The sequence below is a fragment of the Notolepis coatsorum genome, assembly GCF_963971535.1.
Source record: "Notolepis coatsorum genome assembly, chromosome: 19".
Classification (NCBI taxonomy): Eukaryota; Metazoa; Chordata; class Actinopteri; order Aulopiformes; family Paralepididae; genus Notolepis; species Notolepis coatsorum.
In genome coordinates, this window is record NC_140183.1 from 81,442,125 (window position 1) to 81,465,237 (window position 23,113).

The 23,113-nt window shown below is 45.1% G+C and overlaps 2 protein-coding genes across 2 annotated transcripts in view; one reads left to right on the forward strand and one right to left on the reverse strand.

Annotated features, from left to right (window-relative positions):
• The window catches only part of rusc1 (RUN and SH3 domain containing 1), a 29,849-nt gene extending 21,405 nt beyond the window's left edge, over positions 1–8,444 (forward strand). Inside the window, exon 11 of the mRNA XM_084336123.1 lies at positions 5,764–8,444. Within this exon, the coding sequence (XP_084192249.1) occupies positions 5,764–5,929 (166 nt within the window). The 3' untranslated portion in view covers positions 5,930–8,444. The remainder of the gene's footprint in view (positions 1–5,763) is intronic.
• A 2,387-nt stretch (positions 8,445–10,831) lies between these two features.
• Positions 10,832–23,113, reverse strand: part of LOC311246582 (uncharacterized protein) — a gene marked incomplete at its 5' end in the record, with an annotated part of 28,719 nt that continues 16,437 nt past the window's right edge. The window contains 7 exons of the mRNA XM_084336732.1: positions 10,832–12,323; positions 12,986–13,158; positions 13,313–13,404; positions 14,084–14,265; positions 18,651–18,721; positions 18,915–18,961; positions 22,895–22,943. Coding sequence (XP_084192858.1) covers positions 13,000–13,158; positions 13,313–13,404; positions 14,084–14,265; positions 18,651–18,721; positions 18,915–18,961; positions 22,895–22,943 — 600 coding nt within the window. The 3' untranslated portion in view covers positions 10,832–12,323; positions 12,986–12,999. The remainder of the gene's footprint in view (positions 12,324–12,985; positions 13,159–13,312; positions 13,405–14,083; positions 14,266–18,650; positions 18,722–18,914; positions 18,962–22,894; positions 22,944–23,113) is intronic.

Here is a 23,113-nt window from a genome sequence, read left to right on the forward strand (position 1 = left end):
AACAGTAAAATAAGCTACATTTCAACTATCTGCAACCAGTGTTGTAGTCGATTCACTAAATCTCGAGGTCGAGTCTCGAGTCCCCAGTGTTCGAGTCCAAGTCCGAGTCACCAAAGAAGAGCCAGAGTCTGAGTCGAGTCCCCATTATCCTAGTCCGAGTCCAAGTCATCAAGGTTGAGTCCACTCCACTCTGGCAGTCAAAGAGCTGACGTACAAATAAAAAAAGGTCTACATTAAACATAAAAGACACAGTGGTCACCATTTCAAAGGGAGTTTATTTACTTTGTGACACAATAGACAAACAAATGCAAATCTGTGTAAGCAAAGCGCACGATTCGGGGTGTCTCTTTAGGCACCTTAACACTTTGAGTGCCAGCAGGGGGCGCACGATTTAGCGTTTGAGTGCCGGCGCTGTAGTCAATGGGAGGGCGAGCACATTTGCGAACTCATAAACTATATCTTAAATTATGGCTATGTGTCTAATACGCCCGTCGCTTATCAATGACTTGTTTGCAGTCAACATTGTCGAAACGGATTGTTTTTTAATCGGTACATTTCACACATGAGCACACACACAACACACACACTGTACACGCTCACACACTAGCAGCCACTTTAACATGAGCACACACACACTCATGCTGCACACGCTCACACTTATGGTCACTTTACAGAAGGAAAGGTCACTTTAAGAATAGTATAGTATAGCTTGAGATTGTAAAATATAGCATTGTATAGCAGTGTACATAAAGACCCAGTGCCTCATCCGTAGCTAACCGTGTATTGCACTACCACAGGACCTAGCATGTCCTACCATGCTCTGTAAATAACTCATGTACAGATACCGATATGCCATACTTTGTTACTTGTTATTGCACAATGTCGTTCTATTGGATTCTTATTATATATTACTATTGTAATTATGCACATCGTTGCGGGCAAGACCCCCCGCATTTCATTGTATACTTGTATGCCGTGACAAATAAAACTCTTGTATCTTGTATCTTGTATATTTCCGTTTTATACCATTTTGAAAAATGCTTGTTTTTGTAAAAATTCCAGAAAAAAAAGGTGATTCTGCAGGAATCGCGCTTTAGTGGAATACACAAAACACGTTGTCATTTTTCGGCCTATTTATTAATCGTATTAATCGGCAATGAATGGGATCGTCTCCGGTTACATGCCTGACAAGTAAAATGTGTGTCTTTTTTTCCCATCCATTTCATTCAGTCCAATCCAATGGGTGCAATACCATCCGGAGAGACGATAGGGGGCGGTATTTTCCCTGTTCGAGCTCAGATAGATTCCCACTGGTAACGTGAGGCTAGATTGATGAAGAATGAATGGAAATCGATAATAAAAAAAATAACGATTAAATAACGAGATTTCTCGTTTTTGGCACTCAACGCATGGCATGAACTAACGAGATTTCTCGTGGCTGGCACTCAAAGTGTTTTAAGTACTGAACATGAGGGTATCGACGTGAATCAGCATGTAGGTGGAACACACGTCTCTGCCCTTGCACAAAATTAAATAATGTTATGGTATTAATATAGCCATCAATATATTATGCCAAATGATTAGGGCCTATTACAAAATAACATTTAAATAAACAACTGTATTTATCAATTAACAAGTCTGAGTCGGAGTCTGCACCTTTCCGAGTCCGAATTCAGATTCAGATTCAGATTCCTTTATTGAGCCATTTGTGTAAAACACATTGGTAATTGTTGCAGCAATACAGTGTATGCATTTTCTTTCTTTTTTCACAGTAAACAACACCAACACAGACAAGAAACGAAACAGTGCAGTGGGGGATTAATCAATAAAATACATATATATATATAAAGTGAAGAGTGCAGAGTTCCAGTACGGACTAGTGCAGTGCAGTCAGTGTCATTGTGCCAGTGTCACTTGGGGGCAGAGGGGGGGGGGGGGGGGGGGGTACCGATGGGGGGGGGGGGGGACCTGAGGCATTTATCAGCCTGGCGGCTGAGGGGAAGAAGTTCAGTCTGTGTCGAGCTTTCACAGCCTTTGGGATCCTCAGCCTTCTCCCAGAGGGGAGCAGGGTGAAGAGGCTGTGACCGGGGTGGGATGGGTGGGATGGGTCGGCCATGATCTTCCTCGCCCTCTTCAGCGCCCTGGAGTCGTGCAGGGACCTGAGGGAGGGCAGGGGACAGCCGATCACCCTCTCCGGGGAGCGAATCACCCGCTGCAGCTTGGCAAGATCTTTTGCCGCTGCAGCTGGGAACCAGGAGATGATGGAGTGGGTGAGGATGGACTCAATGATGGCCGTGTAGAATTGGGCCATCATGGTCCTCGGCAGTTTATATTTCTTCAACTGCCGGAGGAAGAACATCCTCCCCTGGGCCTTCTTGAGCAGGCCCGTGATGTTGAGCTCCCACTTCAAATCCCGGGAGATGGTCATGCCGAGGCATGACTCCACGGAGGTCACCTGAGTGCCTCCCAGTATGATGGGAGGGGGCAGGGCTGCTTTCTTCCTGAAGTCCACTACCATCTCCACTGTCTTTTGAGCATTGAGCTCCAGGTTGTTCCCCAGCCTCACCCGCTGAGACCTGTTGGACAGGAAGTCGGTAATCCACCTGCGAGTGGAGGCCGGCACCTGCAGCAGGGATAGCTGGTGCTCCAGGATGGGTGGAAGGATGGTGTTGAAGGCCGAGCTGAAGTCCACATACAGGATCCTGACATAGTTGCCCGCGTAGTCCAGATGTTCCAGCGTGTAGTGCAGAGCCATGTTCACAGCATCCTCTGTGGATCTGTTGGCTCTGTACGCGAACTGCAGCGGGTCCAGCACAGGATCTGTGAGCTTCAGGTGGGCCAGGACAAAGTGCTCCAGGACCTTCATGACCACAGAGGTCAGGGCGACAGGTCTGTAGTCATTAAGGCCCGTGACCTTGGCCTTCTTGGGGACGGGGATGATGGTTGAGGCCTTGAAGCATGCTGGGACGTGACACAGCTCCAGCGATGCATAAAAAATGGTGGTAAACACCGGTGCGAGCTGGTCAGCACAGTGCTTCAGGGCAGAGGGGGAGACAGAGTCCGGGCCGGCCGCCTTCCGGGGATTCTGACTAGAAAACAGCCGTTTCACCTCTCTCACACTGACAGAGAGAGGGGAGGGGGGGGGGGGTGGGGGGGGGGGGCACTGGGGTGGGGGGATGGAGGTTGTGACCGAGTGGGTGAAGGAAGAGGGCGGGGGGGAACCTCTTTCTCAAACCTACAGTAACCTTGAGACTGGGTTGAGAATAAACAGGAAGAAAACCAACCTAATGATGATCAACACCTCTACCAACAACACAGTCGCAGTAGGTGATGAATCCATACAGGAAGTCAACTCCTTCACTTACCTAGGCAGTATCTTGGATAAGAAGGGCGGCACAGATGGCGACGTCACAGCAAGAGTAGGCAAAGCCAGAGCAGCATTCATCATTCTGAAGAACATCTGGTCCTCCAAGGACATCGCCATGACAACCAAAGTGCGGCTCTCCAATTCAAATGTCAAATCTGTCCTTCTCTACGGTTCAGAGACTTGGAGAATGACGAAAAGAACATTGCAGAAGATACAGACCTTTATAGACAGCTGTCTGAAACGCATCTTTGGGATCCGGTGGCCAAACAAAATCAAGAATGAGGAACTATGGCTGAGAGGAAGACAGGAACCAGTGGAGAAGCAGATCCTGAGACGAAAGTGGGGATGGATAGGCCACACTTTGAGGAAACCGGCTACCAGTACTACACGCCAGGCCCTGACTTGGAATCCCCAAGGGAAGCGGAAGAGAGGGCGGCCTAAGAACACCTGGAGGCGGGACACTGAGGCGGAGCTCAAGAGACAAGGAACTACCTGGGGGGAGGCAGAAAGGACAGCCCAAAGCCGTGTTGGATGGAGAAAAGTCGTAGATGGCCTATGCTCCATTGGGAGCGATGGGCCTAAGTAAGTAAGTAAAGTCGTTCGCCAGGGGGAGGTTATCAGGCGCCTGTGGTGACTTCGGCTTATAGTTTGTAATGGTCTTGAGGCCTTTCCAAACGGAGGAGGAATTCCCCTCAGAGAGCTGCTGCTGCAGTTTCTCTGAGAAGCGAAGTTTCGCCTCCCTCACCTCTTTGGCGAATTTGTACTTGGCCTGCCTGAACCGATGAGCATCACCACTGAGCCTGGCCACCTCCTTCTCCGACCTCAGCCGCCTGAGTTGGGCTGAAAACCAGGGTTTGTTGTTGTTGTAGATCTTCCTAGTGCGGAGGGGGACACACACCTCCTCGCCGAGGCTGATGAAGGATGTCACAGTGTCTGTGTAGTCATCCAGGTTGTTTCCAGCCTCAGGCCCCGCCCACTCAACAAAGTCCTGGTCACAGCCTGCCCTCTCCAGCCAGGCGCGGAGACACTCGCATGCCTCACTGGACCACACTCTGAAGCTCCGCACTACAGGTTTTGATTGTTTTAACCTCTGCCTGTAGCGAGGGATCAGGTGGATGAGATGATGATCACTGTTGCCCAGTGCAGCATGGGGGACAGAATGGTAGGCCTGCCGAATAGTACAGTAGCAGTGATCACTCCCCGAGTTGGGCAAGTGACTTGCTGCCTGTATTTGGGGAGAGACCGGCTCAGATGAGCCTGGTTAAAATCCCACAATACAACAACAAAACTGTCCGGGTGGTTACGTTCAACATTCGTCAGCTGTTCGGCTAGTGTGTCTACCGCTGCGGTGACGTCAGCGTCAGGAGGAATGTAAACACAGACGAGGATGTAAGAGTTGAACTCACGGGGGGAATAGAATGGACGACAGCGGATGAAGAGGGATTCGATAGCAGAGGAACAGTGTTGGTGAATCACTGTCACATCGGAACACCAGCGATTGTTAATAAAAAACATAAGACCCCCTCCACGCGACTTACCCGCCGCCTCGAAGTCCCTGTCGGCAGGAAACGCAGAAAAGCCCTCAAGCTGTACAGCCCCGTCTGGGACTGATGGCTTCAGATGGGTCTCCACCAACGCAAAGACAGCTGTGGAGTGGAAGTCCTTGTTTCCCGCAACCAGCCACCGGAGTTCGTCCATTTTATTTGGTATAGAGTTCACGTTTCCGAGGAATATACCGGGAAGTGGTGGCCGCGAGCCCCGCCGCCGGAGGCGAACCAGACAGCCGCCTCTCCTTCCCCGTTGCTGTCTGATCCAGCGCACAGCACTGGCGAAGAACGCGGTCCCCCTGACCAGTATATCCAATAAATCCGTTGAACGGGTGAGTAGTGTTGGGAAAGTGTCCGATGGGTTTGAACACCCGATGTGCAGAAGTTCTTCTTTGGTGTAAGACGTTAGACAGGACACAGATACAACACTGAACAAACAAAACGCAGCACACTGTAGCGCCAAGGCAGCCGTGGGCGGCGCCATCTTGTTTCCGAATGCAGTCATTGCTCAAGTCCGAGTCATCAGTGCTCAAGTCCAAGTCGAGTCATGAGTCCTGAAAATCAGAGAGATGGCGGTTTTGTGAAGCTATACACAGGTTTTGAGGTCATCACTCGTTAGCCAAGCTGCAAAAGTGGAACTCGTCATCATTTTAATCTAACATATTCCGCTTATAAACCTAATAATAGTTACCTTAACCCTAACCTCAACCTTACCGGAGACCTCAAAATACTAACCTCAAATAGAGCTTTTTTTTTTTTTTTTAAGATAATATATTGCAGCTTGACCAATTAGTGTAGGACCATGTATTGATGGTGACGGCTAACCCGGTCTTCCCTGTCCCTCCCCAGGTCGGTACGAACGCTGTGCGACCACTCTGGCACCGGCTCGGAGCTGAGCTTCCAGAAGGGGGAGGAGCTGGTGCTTTTAGGAGGGGTCGACCACGACTGGATTCGCTGTCGTCAGGGAGACCAGGAGGGGCTGGTGCCTATTGGCTACACCTCCCTCATCATGTGACTTCAGCAAGCTTGATCGCTGCTGTGAATAAATGAAAAACAACAATAAAGAAAAAAATCTAAAAATGTATATTTTAGGCATATAAACGAGAGGTTATGGCGAGGTACCACTACTCTTGAGTGGGACAGTTCACACTGAGCTGATTGTAGTTTGAGTTGAGTGCACGGTCTGCGCCATCTGTTCTCCGTTATTTGCATCAGGAGCGGTGTGCAACCTGCTTATTCATTAGGAACATATGGCAATGATTCTTTTCCATTGTGATCCATCCAATTCGGTAGACGTAAACTGATGGATTGTAACAGGAGGCACCCAGCAGATGGTGTGAACTGATAACAAGTCAAATTTCAACAAGCTTTTTGAAGGCGGGGGGGGGGGGCCTTATCTTTGCTCTCAGAGCGATGTATCCCCATAAGCGTCCTTCTTTCAGTGTCTACTTTCCCTGTTGGCTGCTGATCTGACAATTACTGGATGGAAATGCTGTAGAACAACCTCTGTACTGCTTAAGTGGTTCTAAGTGCTTTCAGATCAGTGGCTGGTCACTCTTGAGGAGGTGACAAAATGATAGCCTGTTAGTCAGATTAAATCCACTAGCAATCTGCCATAGAAGGTCCTTGGCTAGCAGGCTATCGTGTGGAGAAAGCCATGTCAAGAGTATTGGGCCGTAACTCCTGTCGCATACAGTAGTAATGTAGTGAACTGTAGCTGTGTTCTGTGTTCCTATTGACCTCTCACCCCTGTTGACCTCTCACCTCTTATCGCCTGGTTCCTGTGTGTTTGACATGTTTCTGCTACTATATTTGATTGTATAAATATACATACATAAATACAGTATATATAGATATATGAATAGAGGTTGATTTTACCAAGATAGATATAAAGATAGATGAACAAGAGAAAACAGACAGGGAAACATACACAAACAGTTCAAAACCGGTCATATTAAGTAAGTGGATCATTATAAAAATAAAAATAAAATAAATGATCAATACTTTCTTTTGCTGCTTTTCCAACTCACCACCAAAAACAATTCCAGTAGTTGTCATACACACAGACAGCAACGTGTATTTGTTTGCCTGGAATCCCAATGGCTTCTTTCCTGTGTGCTTTTATGTACTGACATCATCTTGACATCATATCCACAAGGATGTTAGATCCAGCCTCATACCTTTAGACACTGTATGCATTGTACTGTGCTATGAATGCTTTGAGTGAATGCCGGCAAATATCTACCTACCCCACACCCATATAGAGGCCAGTCCACTATCAAACAACTCTGCTGTAGCAAGCCTGTAGCTAAATCATTATTTTCCACACCAAACCTCACAGACAGACATATGGCTCATCTTAAAAGTATACGCCTCACAAATGAAAACACCTGACCTTACAGTTAATGCAGTAAGAAAATCCTGTATGTATTTAATGTATAATGCTACTGTAAAGCCAGTTTGGTGCAGGCTGTTATTCACCGGTTTGTACCTCAGCTGTCATATTTATCATATTTATCTTACCATTCTTCTTGCCATAACCATTAGTATTATCGATAGTGGTCGTAGAAGTGGTAGTATGTGGAAGTGATAATATGTTGATTCTAATGATAATCATATAAAAATAATTGGTTAGTGTCATATTTTGGTTGTAGTTTTGGTATCGACTATGCATACAACAATATGTGCAGCTCAAAGCCTTTTGTTTTTTAAGGAACTTTCATGTTTATTTTATATTTTGCGAGGTCACACTTGACGCCTATTAACAGAATATGAGGTTTTAAAAGTCCAACTGAACTAAAGGACCTTGCCTTTGAATGGTCGGAAAAGGTTGAAACACTGTACCTCCATTTAATTGGTCGGGAACGTTTTATGCTGAAGTATCTCTGTATTGATTGGTCAGTAGACTCAGTTTCTCAAGGTTCTTAAATGTCATTGTGCCAATGCCATGTAGCATGAGATTATCGTCACCATGACAACAGCCCAGGGAAAATGATACTAGCGGGGCGGTGCACACATAACTCCCAACGAATGGGCACTGAAACTTGCACTCTCATTGCTACTCAGTGGATAATGCCCAGATTTACGCAAGAGGTAATCTATCTGCAGGAGTCAAATATCAGGATACATATATTATTTGTGTTGACAATGCATTTTTGTTGATCTAAGTGTATTTTTTCCACGTGTGAGATAAGATTAGTCTTAATTAATGCATTTGTACAAAAGCTGTTAATTTATTGGATGTGCTATTTATTGGTCCTGGGGTTTCTGAAAAGTATATCTCTATCTGACACCTCTCGTCTGTCTGTCTCTATCTATCTGGTATTCTAAGTGTGTGCGTGAGTGAGTGTGTGTGTGTGGCAGTGCATGCACATGCGAGTATGAATGTGTCTGCACATCTGCGCTTTCACTCGTGTGTGTGTCAGTGGGTTGTGTAGCTCTCTCTCTCGTGTCTTGTAGCCTGCCCTGTATCTTACTGTTGCATATAGTACAGTGTGCCCCTATAGTGTCAGTCACTGTCTAAACTCCTGCATGTGCTTGTTTGTAAATATACCCAATAAAACAGTACAAACCAAATATCATCTAATGTCTTGAGTCATATTGTGGTTACCCAAAATGCATTGGTTAAGATAAATAAAAACCGAAATCTGTTCCTTTTAGCATTTTAGTCCGTTACCTGTCCTTTTTTAATGTGTGTTTGCTGTAATGAGTCGTTATGGTGAATAAACCAATGTTATAAACCAATTGTTATCCATCTCTGTGGAAAGGTTCATCAGACATTTATTAAGCATCTGTATTGTATTTGTTTCAACTGAGAATTACATGATGTTAGCTGTTATGATGAATTGAAAATGGGGGACCCTGATGAAAACAAGACGAAAGTCTTTCTCTGGTCTGCATCCCCTTAACAATTGTATTGAGCTGTACTGTACCCATTCTGCAATCTGTTAATAAAGTGTTCAATCAATCAATCAGCTACTTCTGTCAAGTCAGTACAATAATCAGTAGTGTCGGTACAAGTCAGTCACAGTGGCTCAAACGTTTGCAGGACTCCCACATTGATAGATAATAAGCCATGTAGGCCATGTAATGTAGGTGGGGAAATAACGGAGGAGCATCTTTTAATCAGAAGTTATTCTTTCACATATTCTCATTGTGCTTATATAGTGGTTTAAGAATTTAAACGATTCCCCATTTAGCTGGAGACCTTAATTTAAGAACCCTTCACTTTGAGAAACACTCTCTTCAGTCGCCTTTCATGTAAATTCCTCTAATTTCCTAGTCAGACTTCCTCGTGGCTGAGGAGGATAGAGAGAACAGAACCAGTCTCCAGAATGAGCTGCAGCCCTCCCTCCCGCGTGAATACCAAACCAAGCCGCATTTCTCGGAGACGCTCTCTGATTGGCCGACGCCTGTTTCTACACTGGTTAAGCTTAGGCACTCTTCGAGAAGTAGGTTAAGGTTAGTTTGTCTTAGAGCGTGACGGCAAGTTCTTTCGACGGTTAAGCTTAGGCACTCTTTCGAAGTTGGTTAAGGTTAGAGTTTGTCTTAGAGCATGGCGATAGAACGTCAGGTAGTTTGCAGGCTGTTTGGCGTGGAAATGGGCAAAGACACAGCTCGTCACGGATTGGGCAAACGCGTCAGTGGCCAATCAGAGAGCGTCTCCGAGAAATGCGGCTTGGTTTGATATACACGCCTCCCTCCCTATCTATGCTCCCTCCCCCATCTTGTAGGAGGAACGGCGTTCATTTGATGGTGACCTCCATTGAGGGTCATTATGGAGGACAGTACAGCATGAGATATTCAACCTCGTGCCACTAGATGGCACTGTTATCACAAGCTAATGAACGCCACTGCAGTGGGGTTTCCCCTTCTCCGACAATGCGGAAGCTCTGTGACTAAAAGCACTGAGGGATTTGGAGAGCGTTTAGTAGACGAAATGCTTTTATTGTCATGGATTATAGAGGCCAACGTTTGAAACAACATTCTATGCCATTGAGAGCTATAACTTTCTTATTGATGACAACGTTTTTTTTGTTAGTTTTTTTCTTATTTTTTTTTCAAATGCACATGATCAGAAGCAATAGGCAAAGGTTACATATCATGCAGACTCGATAAATAACTCTTTATAGGTACCTTTGCTATAAAGTTAATCATCCACTGGCAATAATGTAGTGCTTTTAGTAAAAAAAAAAAAAAAAAAAAAAAAAAAAAAAAAGGGGAAAAGGGAGAAATATACATACAATATGTAAACAGTCAAATAAATTGCACTTTCTTGGCTTGGTATTGGAAGCCTCACTACACTAAAAGAGAGCAGAATATAACACTGAAAAAACTGTAACTCTAATTCACTTTACCACTGATTGTCTGACCAATAGAAGAAAAAACCCTTACACTAAACCGAGAGACAAATTATGTAATCTAGAAAAGATTCATATACAATCATAGTCCATTTTAAAGAGCAATAGCTGATACAACATATTGGTCAGTTAAATCATTTTGCTATAAACATCTTAGTAAAATGAAGGCTTTGATTATTAACCTGTATGCATAATCCCACTGGTATTATGTGATGTAATAATACTAATTTTACACGCTACTGTTGATAGCAGAGAAATGGTTCTGACTATGTACATTCACATGGAGCTATGCTATGTTTTGTCCGCTGCCCCTATGATAAAACAACCTACGATCTACTATATCTGTACAACAAAATGACCTCCAACCCCTTAAGTACTTGCAACTTAAGACATTTTTAAAAAGGAAGTCCTTGGAGTCCTTATCAAGGGAGATATTGCTTTTTAAAGACTGCATGAATTCGCTTAGGTACACACACAAGAATAGGATATGGCACTTTTAACAGAGCATTCAAGGGAACCTCTCTCCTTTAAATCATCTCTCTCTCTCTCCCCTCTCTCTCTCTCTCTCTCTCTCTCTCTCTCTCTCTCTCTCTCTCTCTCTCTCTCTCTCTCTCTCTCTCTCTCTCTCTCTCTCTCTCTCTCTCTCTCTCTCTCTCTCTCTCTCTCTCTGTCCCTTGAAGACATTCTGATTGTCGTTGCTCTGTCCGGAGCAAAGAGCGAAACATTCTCACAAAGGCAGTCTGAAGTAAACAAAAAAATAAAAATAAAAAAACTCATTATACACCTCTTCCTCCTCACAACTCAATACTGAAAATAGTCACACGACAATCAACATTCCTATCATTAATATACTGTATATAGTTATTTTTATCAGTAGAGTGCTCAATCTGCTATTTTAAAAAATATCCTCTTTCTATAAACCTCATTAGAAATTCTATTGACCTCTTTCAAACCCCGCCCTCCTTTCTTAACTCCCCGCCCTCGGGGGAAGCGACAGTTGTGGTTGGAGGATCAAGAAAAGAGGGCGAGGCCTGAAATAGGTCAATTCTATTGCGCTGATGCCAAAATTCCTGCTAACACGACCGTCTAAGCTGGTAACGACCCCCGAGAGGACAGCAGCTACTGTCTCTCAACGGCTTGAAGTGGCTTCCCTCTCCCTCGTCCCTTCCTCCACACCTGCGTTGATAAAGAACACAACCTGACCTGGAAACCTAAGGGAGCAGAAGAGGGAGCTAATTCTGCCTATAATCACACAGCGGCCATTTTGCTCTCATGTCACACTCAGGTGGGGTTTCCTTTCCACCCTGTTCCCACCCAGGGCCATGACATGAGAGCAACAACGTGCGAATACGGTCAATTCAGGCCAATTTTGTTTGTTAGTTTGTTTGTTTTTTGGCCCTCTGAGCGGGTTGCAAGCTCCTCATCTCTTAGGACACTTCAGAGCTGAAACAAAGAGTAGGCTACAGTACACGTGCCCCCTTCACAAATCTCAGAGCATCGTCTCTCTTTGCCAGTTTGCTTAAGGTGCAGAAGTAAGGGCTGTCAAAGTTTGTGTGGTTTGTGTGTGTGTGTGTGTGTGTGTGCGTGTGTGTGTTTATTTACGTGTCTGTGGTGTTTATAGTGTGTCCACTTAGCATGCAGTCTTTAGTGTGCTTCTCAATCCAGCACTAGTGCAAATTAATTTGAGCTGGTCTGTTTCTTTCAATTAGGACAGTTTTTTTTCTTTCTCCCTCCCTCTCTCTCTCTCTCCCCCTCGTGCTCGTATCCGTTCTCTCTCATCCTTTCGCCTCTAGGACAAAGGATGCGTTGCCATGGTTTCATCCTTGGCGCGATGCCCTTCAGAGCAGTTGGTTCGACACATAAACTGTGGGCGAGACTTCTTTCACGCACACGCATGTCTTCTCACTGTCATTCCTCGAACTCATCGTCTCCTCTCTCACTCCTTCTCTACGCCTGATGCAGGTGGTGATGGTGACATCGCGGTGACGTCACGTCCCGTCTTGTCATTCGGGTGACAGGCCTGTGTCCCATTCCAGAGAGTGGTACCACCTGCGTGAGACGAGACAGATAATCAATACACCGTTCCCTCCTTCTGACTCATTCTTTTCTCTGACTTAAAAGGGATAGGTCTAATTTGTGGAACCCCCCCGGCCCTGTTTCTTACTCAAAAGAAATCCTTCTTCTCAAAAATGTTGTTGATCGTTGTTGGGCGTCCTTTCTCAGCGCAATCCATGCTGTTCCTCATACTAGCTTTGGTTAGTTAGCCCCAGACCAATGCAAAGTCAATGGGGTCATGCTCCTATCTGTACAAGGTGACTGAGGCTTGCTGGGATTTACTTTGTGTGCACTGCGGAGTAAAATCCAGTGACCCCAAATCCGCTTGTATAGACAGGAGCGGGACCCCATTGACTTTTTCCAATTAGCCGGAGCTAATATGAGGGAAGTATGAGTACCTCATTCTTGCATTTTGTTTAGCATTTTGTAATTTTTTTTAAATATTTTGTATAATGTTTGGTCTTTATTCTTTTACTTTTTACTGTATGAAGCCCATTTTCAGGCGGCTCATACAGAACCAAGCATTTCGCAGCGCTGAGAAAGGACGCTGCCAGTCAACATCATTGGTAAGAAGCGAATATGGCACGACGCGGGTTCCAAAGATCTGAACTATCCCTTTAAACGGTGGCGTCTGACGCCCCACCTGTAGGGCTCACCTCTTCCTCGTAGCTTAACGCTGCAGGGTCAGAAGCAAGTCATTGAGCCTCTTCCTCCGCAATTCTCTCCTGCAAACCTCTTCTTCCTCTTGTTTTTCTTTCTTTTCCTCCTCCTCTTCCTCCTCTACCTCCTCCTCCTCCTCCTCCTCCGGTCTATTCTGGGTTTTGGTAAGCTGTGGAGAACAAAAATGTGAATCTAAATGCAGCTGCAGATGTTTTCAGCCACGCGGCGGAAAAACGTGAATGGGGGGCGAGAAACAAGGGGCAGGTTTCTGTGGGGAAACGTCTCTCGGCCCGAAGTCGGAAAGGCCGCTGCTCTCTACTCACGTGGGGGCTGGCAGTGAGAGGGCTGGGGGGGTCCTGAGTCTGGCAGTGGAAGTCCCTGGTGACCGTCACCTCCTCCACCCCCACTGGCTGACCTGTTCAGCAGAGGAGGTCAGACACTATATGTTAGTGATGGCAGTGATGAAGAAAGAAAAAAACCCGAAAGCGTGTATGTGTGTGATTTCCCTGACTAAAATTGGGGACAAACACAGTTGATTGGGGGGCGGCTTTTCCAATACTGGGACAAAAACACTAGCCCCCAATTAAGGAAAAGCTAATTTTGGGGTTTTTGATTAAGGTTAAGGTTAGGATTAATGCAACGTCCCCAAGTAAAGCTGTGTGCATGCATGTGTGTGTGTCCTTATTTCTCCCCACGTCTATGTGTGCTCAGTCAGTGTCTGTTTGATGGAAACAGAGTGTGGTTTCGCCGTTAATAGGGGGATCTGATTCCCACTGGACTCTTGTGCACCAGTAAAGGATGGCAGAAACTGGGAAATATTTCTGCAGTAAGAATCTCTGCGGTTGGAAAACCACTCGGGTTTGTGCTGCTGAATATGATACGGGCAGTCAAGCCAAATGTGAGGACAGCGGGACCTGAGCAGAACACCCAGACACATTTTAACACACACACACACACACACACACACACACACACACACACACACACACACACACACAAAAAAAATTTGTACGAAAGAATTACACCTTCACAATACACAACCGCACACACACCTACAGAAAACAAAAACGAACACACACACTTGCTTCATGGACCTGACTTGTGGCTGTTGTCCCTGTCGTCGACTCCGTCACGGGACGGACGCCGTGCCTCCCTCTCCTCTCCCTCCATTGCTCTCTCCCTCTCCCTCTCCCGCTCGATCCTCAGCTGGATCTGTCGGTCTCTCACCAGCTCCCAGTTCCTCACCAGAAAAACGTGGTGTTTCACCACAAAGCTCCTGGCACAGAGAGAGAGAGAGAGAGAGAGAGAGAGAGAGAGAGAGAGAGAAACACACAGCATCCAACATTAGTACAGAACACATAATTAAAGATGATTTACCTGACACTTTTATCTAAAGCGACTTACAAGTTCTGTACAACAGGTCAGCAGGAAGGGTACAACTCAAACAGTGTTGAACTTGGGTGCTACAGTCTTGAGTGCATAGTAGTATAGACATACTAGGGCGGCTACGTGGCGTAGTGGGCAAGGCGCTCGCCACGAATGCGGAGACGCTGGGCGCGCCTGTTCGAGCCCAGCGCTCCACATTGCTTTCAGTTTAGCTGGTCGTTCATACTAATACACATTGGCCGTATTAGGGGGTGGGAAACTGATGGGTGGGGATCGGGGGTTGTGGACAGCGACTCCTACAGGTCGGTTGGTGCGCCTGCGCAGTAGAATCAGGAAGGCACTCCTCGCCACTGAGAGATCGAGCTGCGCAGGTGAAAAGATGCGACTGCTGTTACCTCAAGTACCGGAGGGGACTTGTGCTATGTATGACTTAGTCCACATTGCAGCCGGCTTGTGGGAGGCAAGAAACAGCGTTCGTGACAGGGGAGGGTTGAATTGGATGATACAAAATTGGGATGGGAGAAAAATATAGAAAATGGGAGAAAAAGTGGATAAAAAAAAAAAGTAGTATAGACATACTAGCATAGTAGGTAGTAATATAGGCATGGTAGATTCCTTAGTAGCAAAGTACATGATAAGTAAAAGACAGGTTAGTCTTTTTTTGTGGTTGAGTCTACAGGGTCCTCATTGCCATCCCGACATAAGGAGGTCTGTGTAGACTAATGTGCTTATTTCATGTAGGGAACCACAGGGCTAAAAGCCTGCTATTTTCTCCCAAAATACTATGGCAACACATCCTATTTCACTGCTTACCAGTATGCCACTAATCAATATCACCAAGAATATTTTCACCTGACTCATCTCAAACTATGAAGTTATTCCATCAAAATATTTGAAGCTAAATTGATATAATATTATTATTTTTTTTGATCCACTTTTTATCCCAGCCGGCTGCAATGTGGACGAAGCCATACATAGCACGAGTCCCCTCCGATACTCGAGGTAGCAGCCGTCGCATCTTTTCACCTGCGCGGCGCGATCTTTCAGCATCAGGGGTCTGCGCTTTGGAGGGGCGCCGCCCCCATCGCTTCTTGATTCTACTGCGCAGGCGCACCAACCGACCTGTAGGAGTCGCTGTCCACAACGTCCGATCCCCACCCCTCAGTTTTCCCTCCCCCTAATACTGCCAATTGTATTAGTACGGACGACCAGCCAAACTGAAAACAATGTGGAGAGCTGGGCTCGAACCCAGCGTCTCCAGCATTGGTGGTGAGTGCCTTGCCCACTGCACCACCTAGCCGCCATGATATAATATTTTTTAAGTGATCAGATTTGGGGGGAAAAGCCTCCTCTTCATTGGGGTAAAAGGCCCCATTTTTGTTGATTGGGTTGACAGTAAAAAATGCAAGCTTCTTTGGCCAAAAACGAATGCATATTGCAGCATACAGGGGGTTAACGGCTAGCTCTACCAATAGGCCTTGCCTTCTCGATATGAGAAAATGTAGGTAAAAACATTTAAAGGAGACAAATGACATTTCTAGAAACAGATTCTAGCATAAATAGAATGATTTTACAACTTACAACTTACAAAGTAATGTATCATCATTTGGAGCAATATGCTCTCGGGGAGGTTTTTACCCCCCTTCAATATTTGATGTTTTAATGGAATACATAAAGAAACATAAATCCTACCATATTATTTTCACTAAATGTGTTTACCTATGTAGACCCGCTACTAGTCACATATGTATTTCCTTAACTCATTCAGCGCCAGTCACGAGAAAAGTCGGGTTAACTCGCCAACCGCTCAGCGCCAATCACGAGAAAACTCGGGTTTTAATCGTTATTTCTTTTATTAGCTATATCCATTCATTTTTCATCCATCCAGCCTGATGTTATCATTGGGAATGGGTCTGAGCTCGCAAAAGGGCAAATACCGCCGCCTACGCCTTCCAGCCGGTATTTCACATAATTGAAATCCCTTCCCCTTGGGCTGTACGCTGATCTAACAAGTCCGGTCCAGGTTTTCCTTCTCGGGCAAGAGTAACGTTTATAACACATGGACTGGGGAGACTGGGAGCAGCGTGGATTATGCCTTTCGGACATAAAACGTTGGATCAATAAACGCGTTCAATATTTGGAATGGCGATCAGGAATTGGATTAATCTTTTTGCAGGACATCAGATGTGAGGTAAGGACTCTATGTTACGAATTTTGGGTTAATCCGATGTTTCTTTCGCCACCATCGGAGGGTGTGTGTGTGTGTTTCTGATGTTGGCTGCAGGCAAAGCACTGAGAAGCGATTTTTCAGCCCCGGCTTCTGTTCACGCATGATGACACATATAATACCGATAATCTAGCGTTATTTTCAGAACGATTCATAAATCAAGCGACAAATGGCACGATTTCTAAGGAAATACATTGAAGCGCCGTTTACCCTGATGTAAACAAGACGAAAGTCTTTCTCTGGTCTGCATCCCCTTAACAATTGTGTGTATTGAGCCGTACTGTATTGTACCCATTCTGCAATCTGTTAATAAAGTTTTCAATCAATCAATCAATCAATGCTCGAGTTTCTTGAGATTAGACAGAATGCTCTGGAAATATACTCTTACTCACCACGGTATAAAACGGAAATGTATGAAAAAACAATCTGTTTTGTGCATGTTGACTGGAAGCAACTCACTGACAATCGACGGGTGTATTAGACCCATAGCTATAATATAAGATATATTTTAAGCACTCGCAAATGTCGCAGTCTCCCCATTGATTAAAGCGATGGCGCTCTAGCGCCCTCTGGCGCCCCGACCTGTGATGCTGAATGAGTTAAGAGCTGCTTTTAGCCCTGTGGTACCCTAAATCTACATGGTCCTCATTTCAAATTATATCAAATGAATATCTAAGATAGTGCATCTAGGTTGAATCTGTAATGCCATCCAACAGTGACCTCTAGGCAAAAGAGCCCTGCTTGGTATTGCACTTTGTTTACATTTGTTTGTTGTGGTCTGATGTGTGGGTTGGAGTTGAGTGGGGATACATGATCTATGTTCATATCAACCAATTATACAATCTTCTAATAATATATCCATATCAGACACATACATTTTAATTTACATATATCTCTATCTCCTTATCAGACACATACATTCATTTCATTTATGTACACACTATCTATTAGGGAATGTCAATTTCTTTGGTTGAAAATGTTGGTAACTCTTTACATGGAAGTGCATTGTGGAGCATTATAAGCACCTAATAAGCATTATAATTAGCGTATATGCACTATTCTTTTTAAAAATTTATTTTAGCATTTTTACAGCTTCCATTTTTTGGCCATACAAGACCGACAGAGGAGAGGGAGGACATGCGACAAATCATCTCCGGGAGTGGGAGGCGAACCCGGGACGCGTGTAGCTTTTCTCCAACGCGTCCGTGTTTCCGGGTTCCCGTTTTGCACTCTGATTGGCCAGGTCATGTGACATGTGTGCCAATCGTTTGTCTATTTCCGGGTTGAACAGCCTGCAAACTACCTAACGCCTAGTTTATCACTGGTTAAGCTTAGGCGACTCTTTCGTAGTTGGTTAAGGTTAGAGTTTGGAATCAGGGCAGGCGTTCTATCACCATGCTCTAAGACAAACACTAACCTTAACCAACTTCGAAAGAGCGCCTAAGCTTAACCAGTGTAGAAACTTGCGGTCCCACGATTGGGCGTACATGTCACATGACCTGGCCAATCAGAGACGCGGAAACACGAACGTGTTGGAGCAAGGCTTCAAGCACCCGGGACGGCGCGTAGGTGTGCGAGGCACTATGCGGTGCGCCACGAGGGCGCCCCAGTATATGCACTATTCTATAAGTGAATCAATAAAAGTGTATGTTATATAATGCATTATGGCATGCATTATAATATGCTATAGATCTTGTATGTTATCATCAGCAGTCCTCATAAAGTATTCCACCCTTAGAATTTTTGCCTATTTACAGCATTTGACCTTCTGGTCATAACGCTAGCACTCTGATAAATATAGTGCAACTCATAATGCTTATGGAATCTTATAATGCCTCATGACTCACACCTTGAATTAAGTTTTAATTTGTCTCAAGCTTAATTTAGTCTGTTGTAATAGTCTAATTTCACCAGAATGAGCTTCAAGCTAATTTGCATCTGCAATCCCTGGGCAGGGACAAAATACAAGATAATAATACAGTACAATACAATAATACAGTACAACAAGGTCACCTAAAAGTAATAAATGGTAATTCCTCTTTCCATACCTCTCACTGCTGGTCAAAGGCTCCATGTCTAGGTGAGGAAAGAGGTTTGTGATGTCGCTGGGGCGCTCCTCCTGAGAAGACACACATGGACAGATGTAGGTTTAGACTTTCCATCGGGACACAGATCTTTGATGGAATTGACCATATTAACACGGTGGCCATTTTGCTCTTAATGCTCAGGTTGGGTTCCTTTCCACTCAACCAGAACATGACATAAGGTGCAAAATAAAGGAACATCTCACTCTCTGAGCCACTCAAACTCACCAATGTTGTATGGTGTGGGGGGGAGACTGATCTCTCCTTCAGTCGGCCTGGTTAAAACAAGAGAGTGATGTAGACGATCAACTTCTAACTGATATTTACTGGATTCCCATCAGGCTACTGTTTCTGATTTACTCTTATGCTGTTGTTATAGGTCTGCTTTGGAAAACATCTTATCATGCCAATACAGCACTTACAACAATTTGAAATGAGAGCAGGGGGGAGAGGGGGAGAGAGAGAGAAAGAGAGAGAGGTATGGATGAATAATTGAGACCCAATGGGCAACTGTATTAAATATCTGCCCCTGTTAGCTGTAACATTTGGTAGCTGACATAGCTCTATTGATAGCTAATATTAGCGTTAATGCTAGCTAACAGTGAAAGTGGATGTTAGACACTTTGCATTGTGGGTAGAGTAGGAGGACTGAATGATATCATGGGTTGTTGGTTCTCGGCTGCATAAGTACTGCTGTGCTTTGCTCGCTTCATATCACAGCAAATTAACAATAGACTGACATTAACCTTAGATCTCCCAGGTGCGTGATTACGAAACCAAGCCGCATTTCTCGGAGACGCTCTCTGATTGGCCGACGCCTGTTTCTACACTGGTTAAGCTTAGGCACTCTTCGAAGTTGGTTAAGGTTAGAGTTTGTCTTAGAGCGTGACGGCAAGTTCTTTCGACGGTTAAGCTTAGGCACTCTTTCGAAGTTGGTTAAGGTTAGAGTTTGTCTTAGAGCGTGGCGATAGAACGCCAGGTAGTTTGCAGGCTGTTTGGCGTGGAAATGGGCAAAGACACAGCTCGTCACGGATTGGGCAAACGCGTCAGTGGCCAATCAGAGAGCGTCAGTCAGTGCCAATCAGAGAGCGTCTCCGAGAAATGCGGCTTGGTTTCGTAAGCACGCCTCCCTCATCCCTGCTAGAAAAACCAGCATATACCAGCCTCCTTCCAATGCTGGTTAGTGCTGGTGTCATGCTGGTGGACCAGTACGGTCACCAGCATACAGTACCAGCACCAAAACACAACATTATGCTGGTATCACCAGCATGCGTTATTGCTGGTGACCAGCTATGCTGGTCTATGTTGGTTTTTGTAGGGATGTCATTTTATTTGAAGACTCTTTGAGAAGTTGGATAATTTCAACAACTTCAACTTCGGGGGTAAGTGTTTGACAAATAAGTGGCCTGGATTTCAAGTTTAGGTCATATAAAATGCTTCTGAAGTCAAATAAAAGATACATGAAGTACCGTCGCCCGGGAGATCAACGGTTAACTTCAGTCTATGTTCATTTGCCTGGCTGTGATATGAAGCGAGCAAAGTGTAGCGGTACAACATAATACTGTACGGCCCGGAACACATCTTTAATATCTTTAATACAACTGCCTATTGACCACTATGGGCTTTTTTTTTCTTTTTTTTCTACTTTTTCTCCCCATTTTCTATTTTTCTCCCGTCCCAATTTCGTATTATCCAATTCTTCCCTCCCCTGTCTCGAACGTTGCTAAACTATGCCTCTCACTGGTCGGCTGCAATGTGGACCAAGCCGTGCATCACGTGTCCCCTCCGGTACACGAGGAGGCAGCCGTCGCATCTTTTCACCTGCACAGCGCGATCTCTCAGTGGCGAGGAGTAACGCGTGGGAGGCTCACGCTGCCCCCGATACTTCCTGATTCTGCTGTACAGGTGCACCAACCGACCTGTAGGAGTCGCTGTCCACAACGTCCGATCCCCACCCACCGGCTTTCCCACCCCCTAATACTGCCAATTGTATTAGTATGAACGACCAGCCAAGCCGGAAGCAACACAGAGAGCTGGGCTCGATCCTATGGGCTTTCTATGTAAAGATAATATCAGAGGGAAGGTTAGCCAGTTAAAACTGAGCTACTGCAACATCAGTTTTGTGAATTCATAGATCCTATGTGTTGTCCATGAAGAGCTGCATCTCTGGGTATAATGTTTTAGAATGTATGACTAAAGGGTCAGGAGACACTCATTTGAAAAGTGAAAACTTGGTGGTGGTGGTGCTAGAGGAAAGGTCAGGATGTCACCAAAACCAATAGGTTTCTCCCTGTAGGGGTCATGAATGTCCGTAGCAAATTGCATCGACTAGCGGGTCAGGAGATAATGCCCATTTGAAATTCTTCAGTTTGACCTAATGGTAGCGCTAGGCTAGAGGAAAGGTAATGGGGTCACCAAAATCAACATGTGTCTTCTGTTATGGGTCATGAATGTTCACAGCAAATCCTGTGACTGTATGACTAAGACTAAGATGGGCTCAAGGCTTTGGCCTGATGGTGACGCTAGAAGAAAGGTCAGGGGGTCACCAAAATCAATAGGGTCTTCTGTATGGGGTCAGAATGTTCATGAATGTGCAATTTTATGGCAATATGGCCATTACTTTTCAAGATATCCTGTTCACAGACAGACCAACAGGGGTGAAAACATAACCTCCTTAACACTTTGGATGCCACGGGTCGCTGTCTCAAAACATGGTTGAATGCCAGCACCCACTTCAATGATAGCGTTGTGAACGCATAAACGATGTCTTAAATTATGTGTCTAATCTGGCCGTCGCTTATCAATGACTTGTTTGCAGTCAACATTGTCGAAACGGATTGTTTTTTAATCTGTTCATTTCCGTTTTATATCATTTTGAAAAACCCTAGTTTTCTTGAAAGTTTCAGGAAAATAATAAAGATTCGTAAGATGTGATAAACGGCCTTTACTGGAATATTCTGGAATACACAAAAAACATTGTAATTTTTCGGCCTATTTATGAATAGTTTTCAAATAAACGCTAGATTATCGATAGTATATGTGTACTTATGCACGCTAGAGAAGCGAGCTGAAAAATCTATTCTCTCATTTCCTGATCAGCACACACACACACACACACACACACACACACACACACACACACACACACATATGGCAAACGCTGATATCTCTGTGAAAACAGCTCTGATTATCCTAAGACTGGTAAAATAGATTCCTTACCTCAGATCAGATGTTCTCCAAAAAGATTATTCCATTTCCTGATCGCCATTCCAAATATCGATCGCGTTTATTGATTCAGCGCTGGGTACTGGAAATATGTATTCCACGCTGTTTTGCGGCTCGGCAATGACTTGGATCTCTTCGGATGTCTTGCCGGAGAAGTAAAATGAGGAAACTGGATCCCCCCCCCCCCCCATGTGTTTCATTCAGTCTAATCCAATGGGGTACAACAGGGAGAGACGATAGGGGCGGTATTTTCCCAATGGAGCTCAGAGAGAGTTTGCAGCACTAACGTGAGACTAGATTGATGAAATATGAATTCAAATCGCTAATAAAAAAAAAAAGACAAAAAAACGCTATATGTCGTCTCTGGCATTCAACGATCGGCATGAACTAACGACATATAGCGTCGTTGGCACTCAAAGTGTTAATGAAGATAATTCACTATTATTTGGCAACTTATCACGGTATCATCATGTTTTTGGTCACTATCATGATCATACTGACCAAAACATTATGCCATGTACCATTGGTGCCATGATTTAGAGTGGACCATGGTATTATTTAAGGACAAAAGTGGGACGACAGTGGCTCAGGAGGTAGAGCGGTCGTCTGGTAATCCGGAGTTTCCCGGTTCGATTCCCGCTCCGCCCGGGCAGCGTGTTGAAGTGTCCTTGAGCAAGACACTTCGCCCCCTAACTGCTCCCAATGAGCAGGTTGGCACCTTGCATGGTCGCCTCCGCTGTCAGTGTGTGAATGTGTGATTGAATGGGTAAAATGTGAGGAACAAATTGTAAAGCGCTTTGGAGAAAAGCGCTATATAAATTTACCATTTACCATGGCGACACATTACTTTTTCAATGACTGTCTACTCTGAGGAGAACCTGAGACCACTGCAGCACCCCCCCCCCCCCCTCTCTCTCTCACTACAGCAACATGTGTTCTGTTTACATAGTGACGTCATAGTGGACCTGATGAAGGCTACTCACAGCAGGGCCTCTTCCTCTTCTTCAGAGGTACAGCGGGCTGTCTGTGAAGCTGAAATCAAACAACACGTGGTCAACACACTGGAACACGTGTAAACAATTGACCTGTCTCAAACCCCGCCCTCTTTTTCCCCTGATCCTCCAATAACAACTGTTGCTTCCCTCTGGGAATGCCTGACTGGCAGGCAGCTATTAAAGTGAGAGTTTTTGCAATAAACTCAA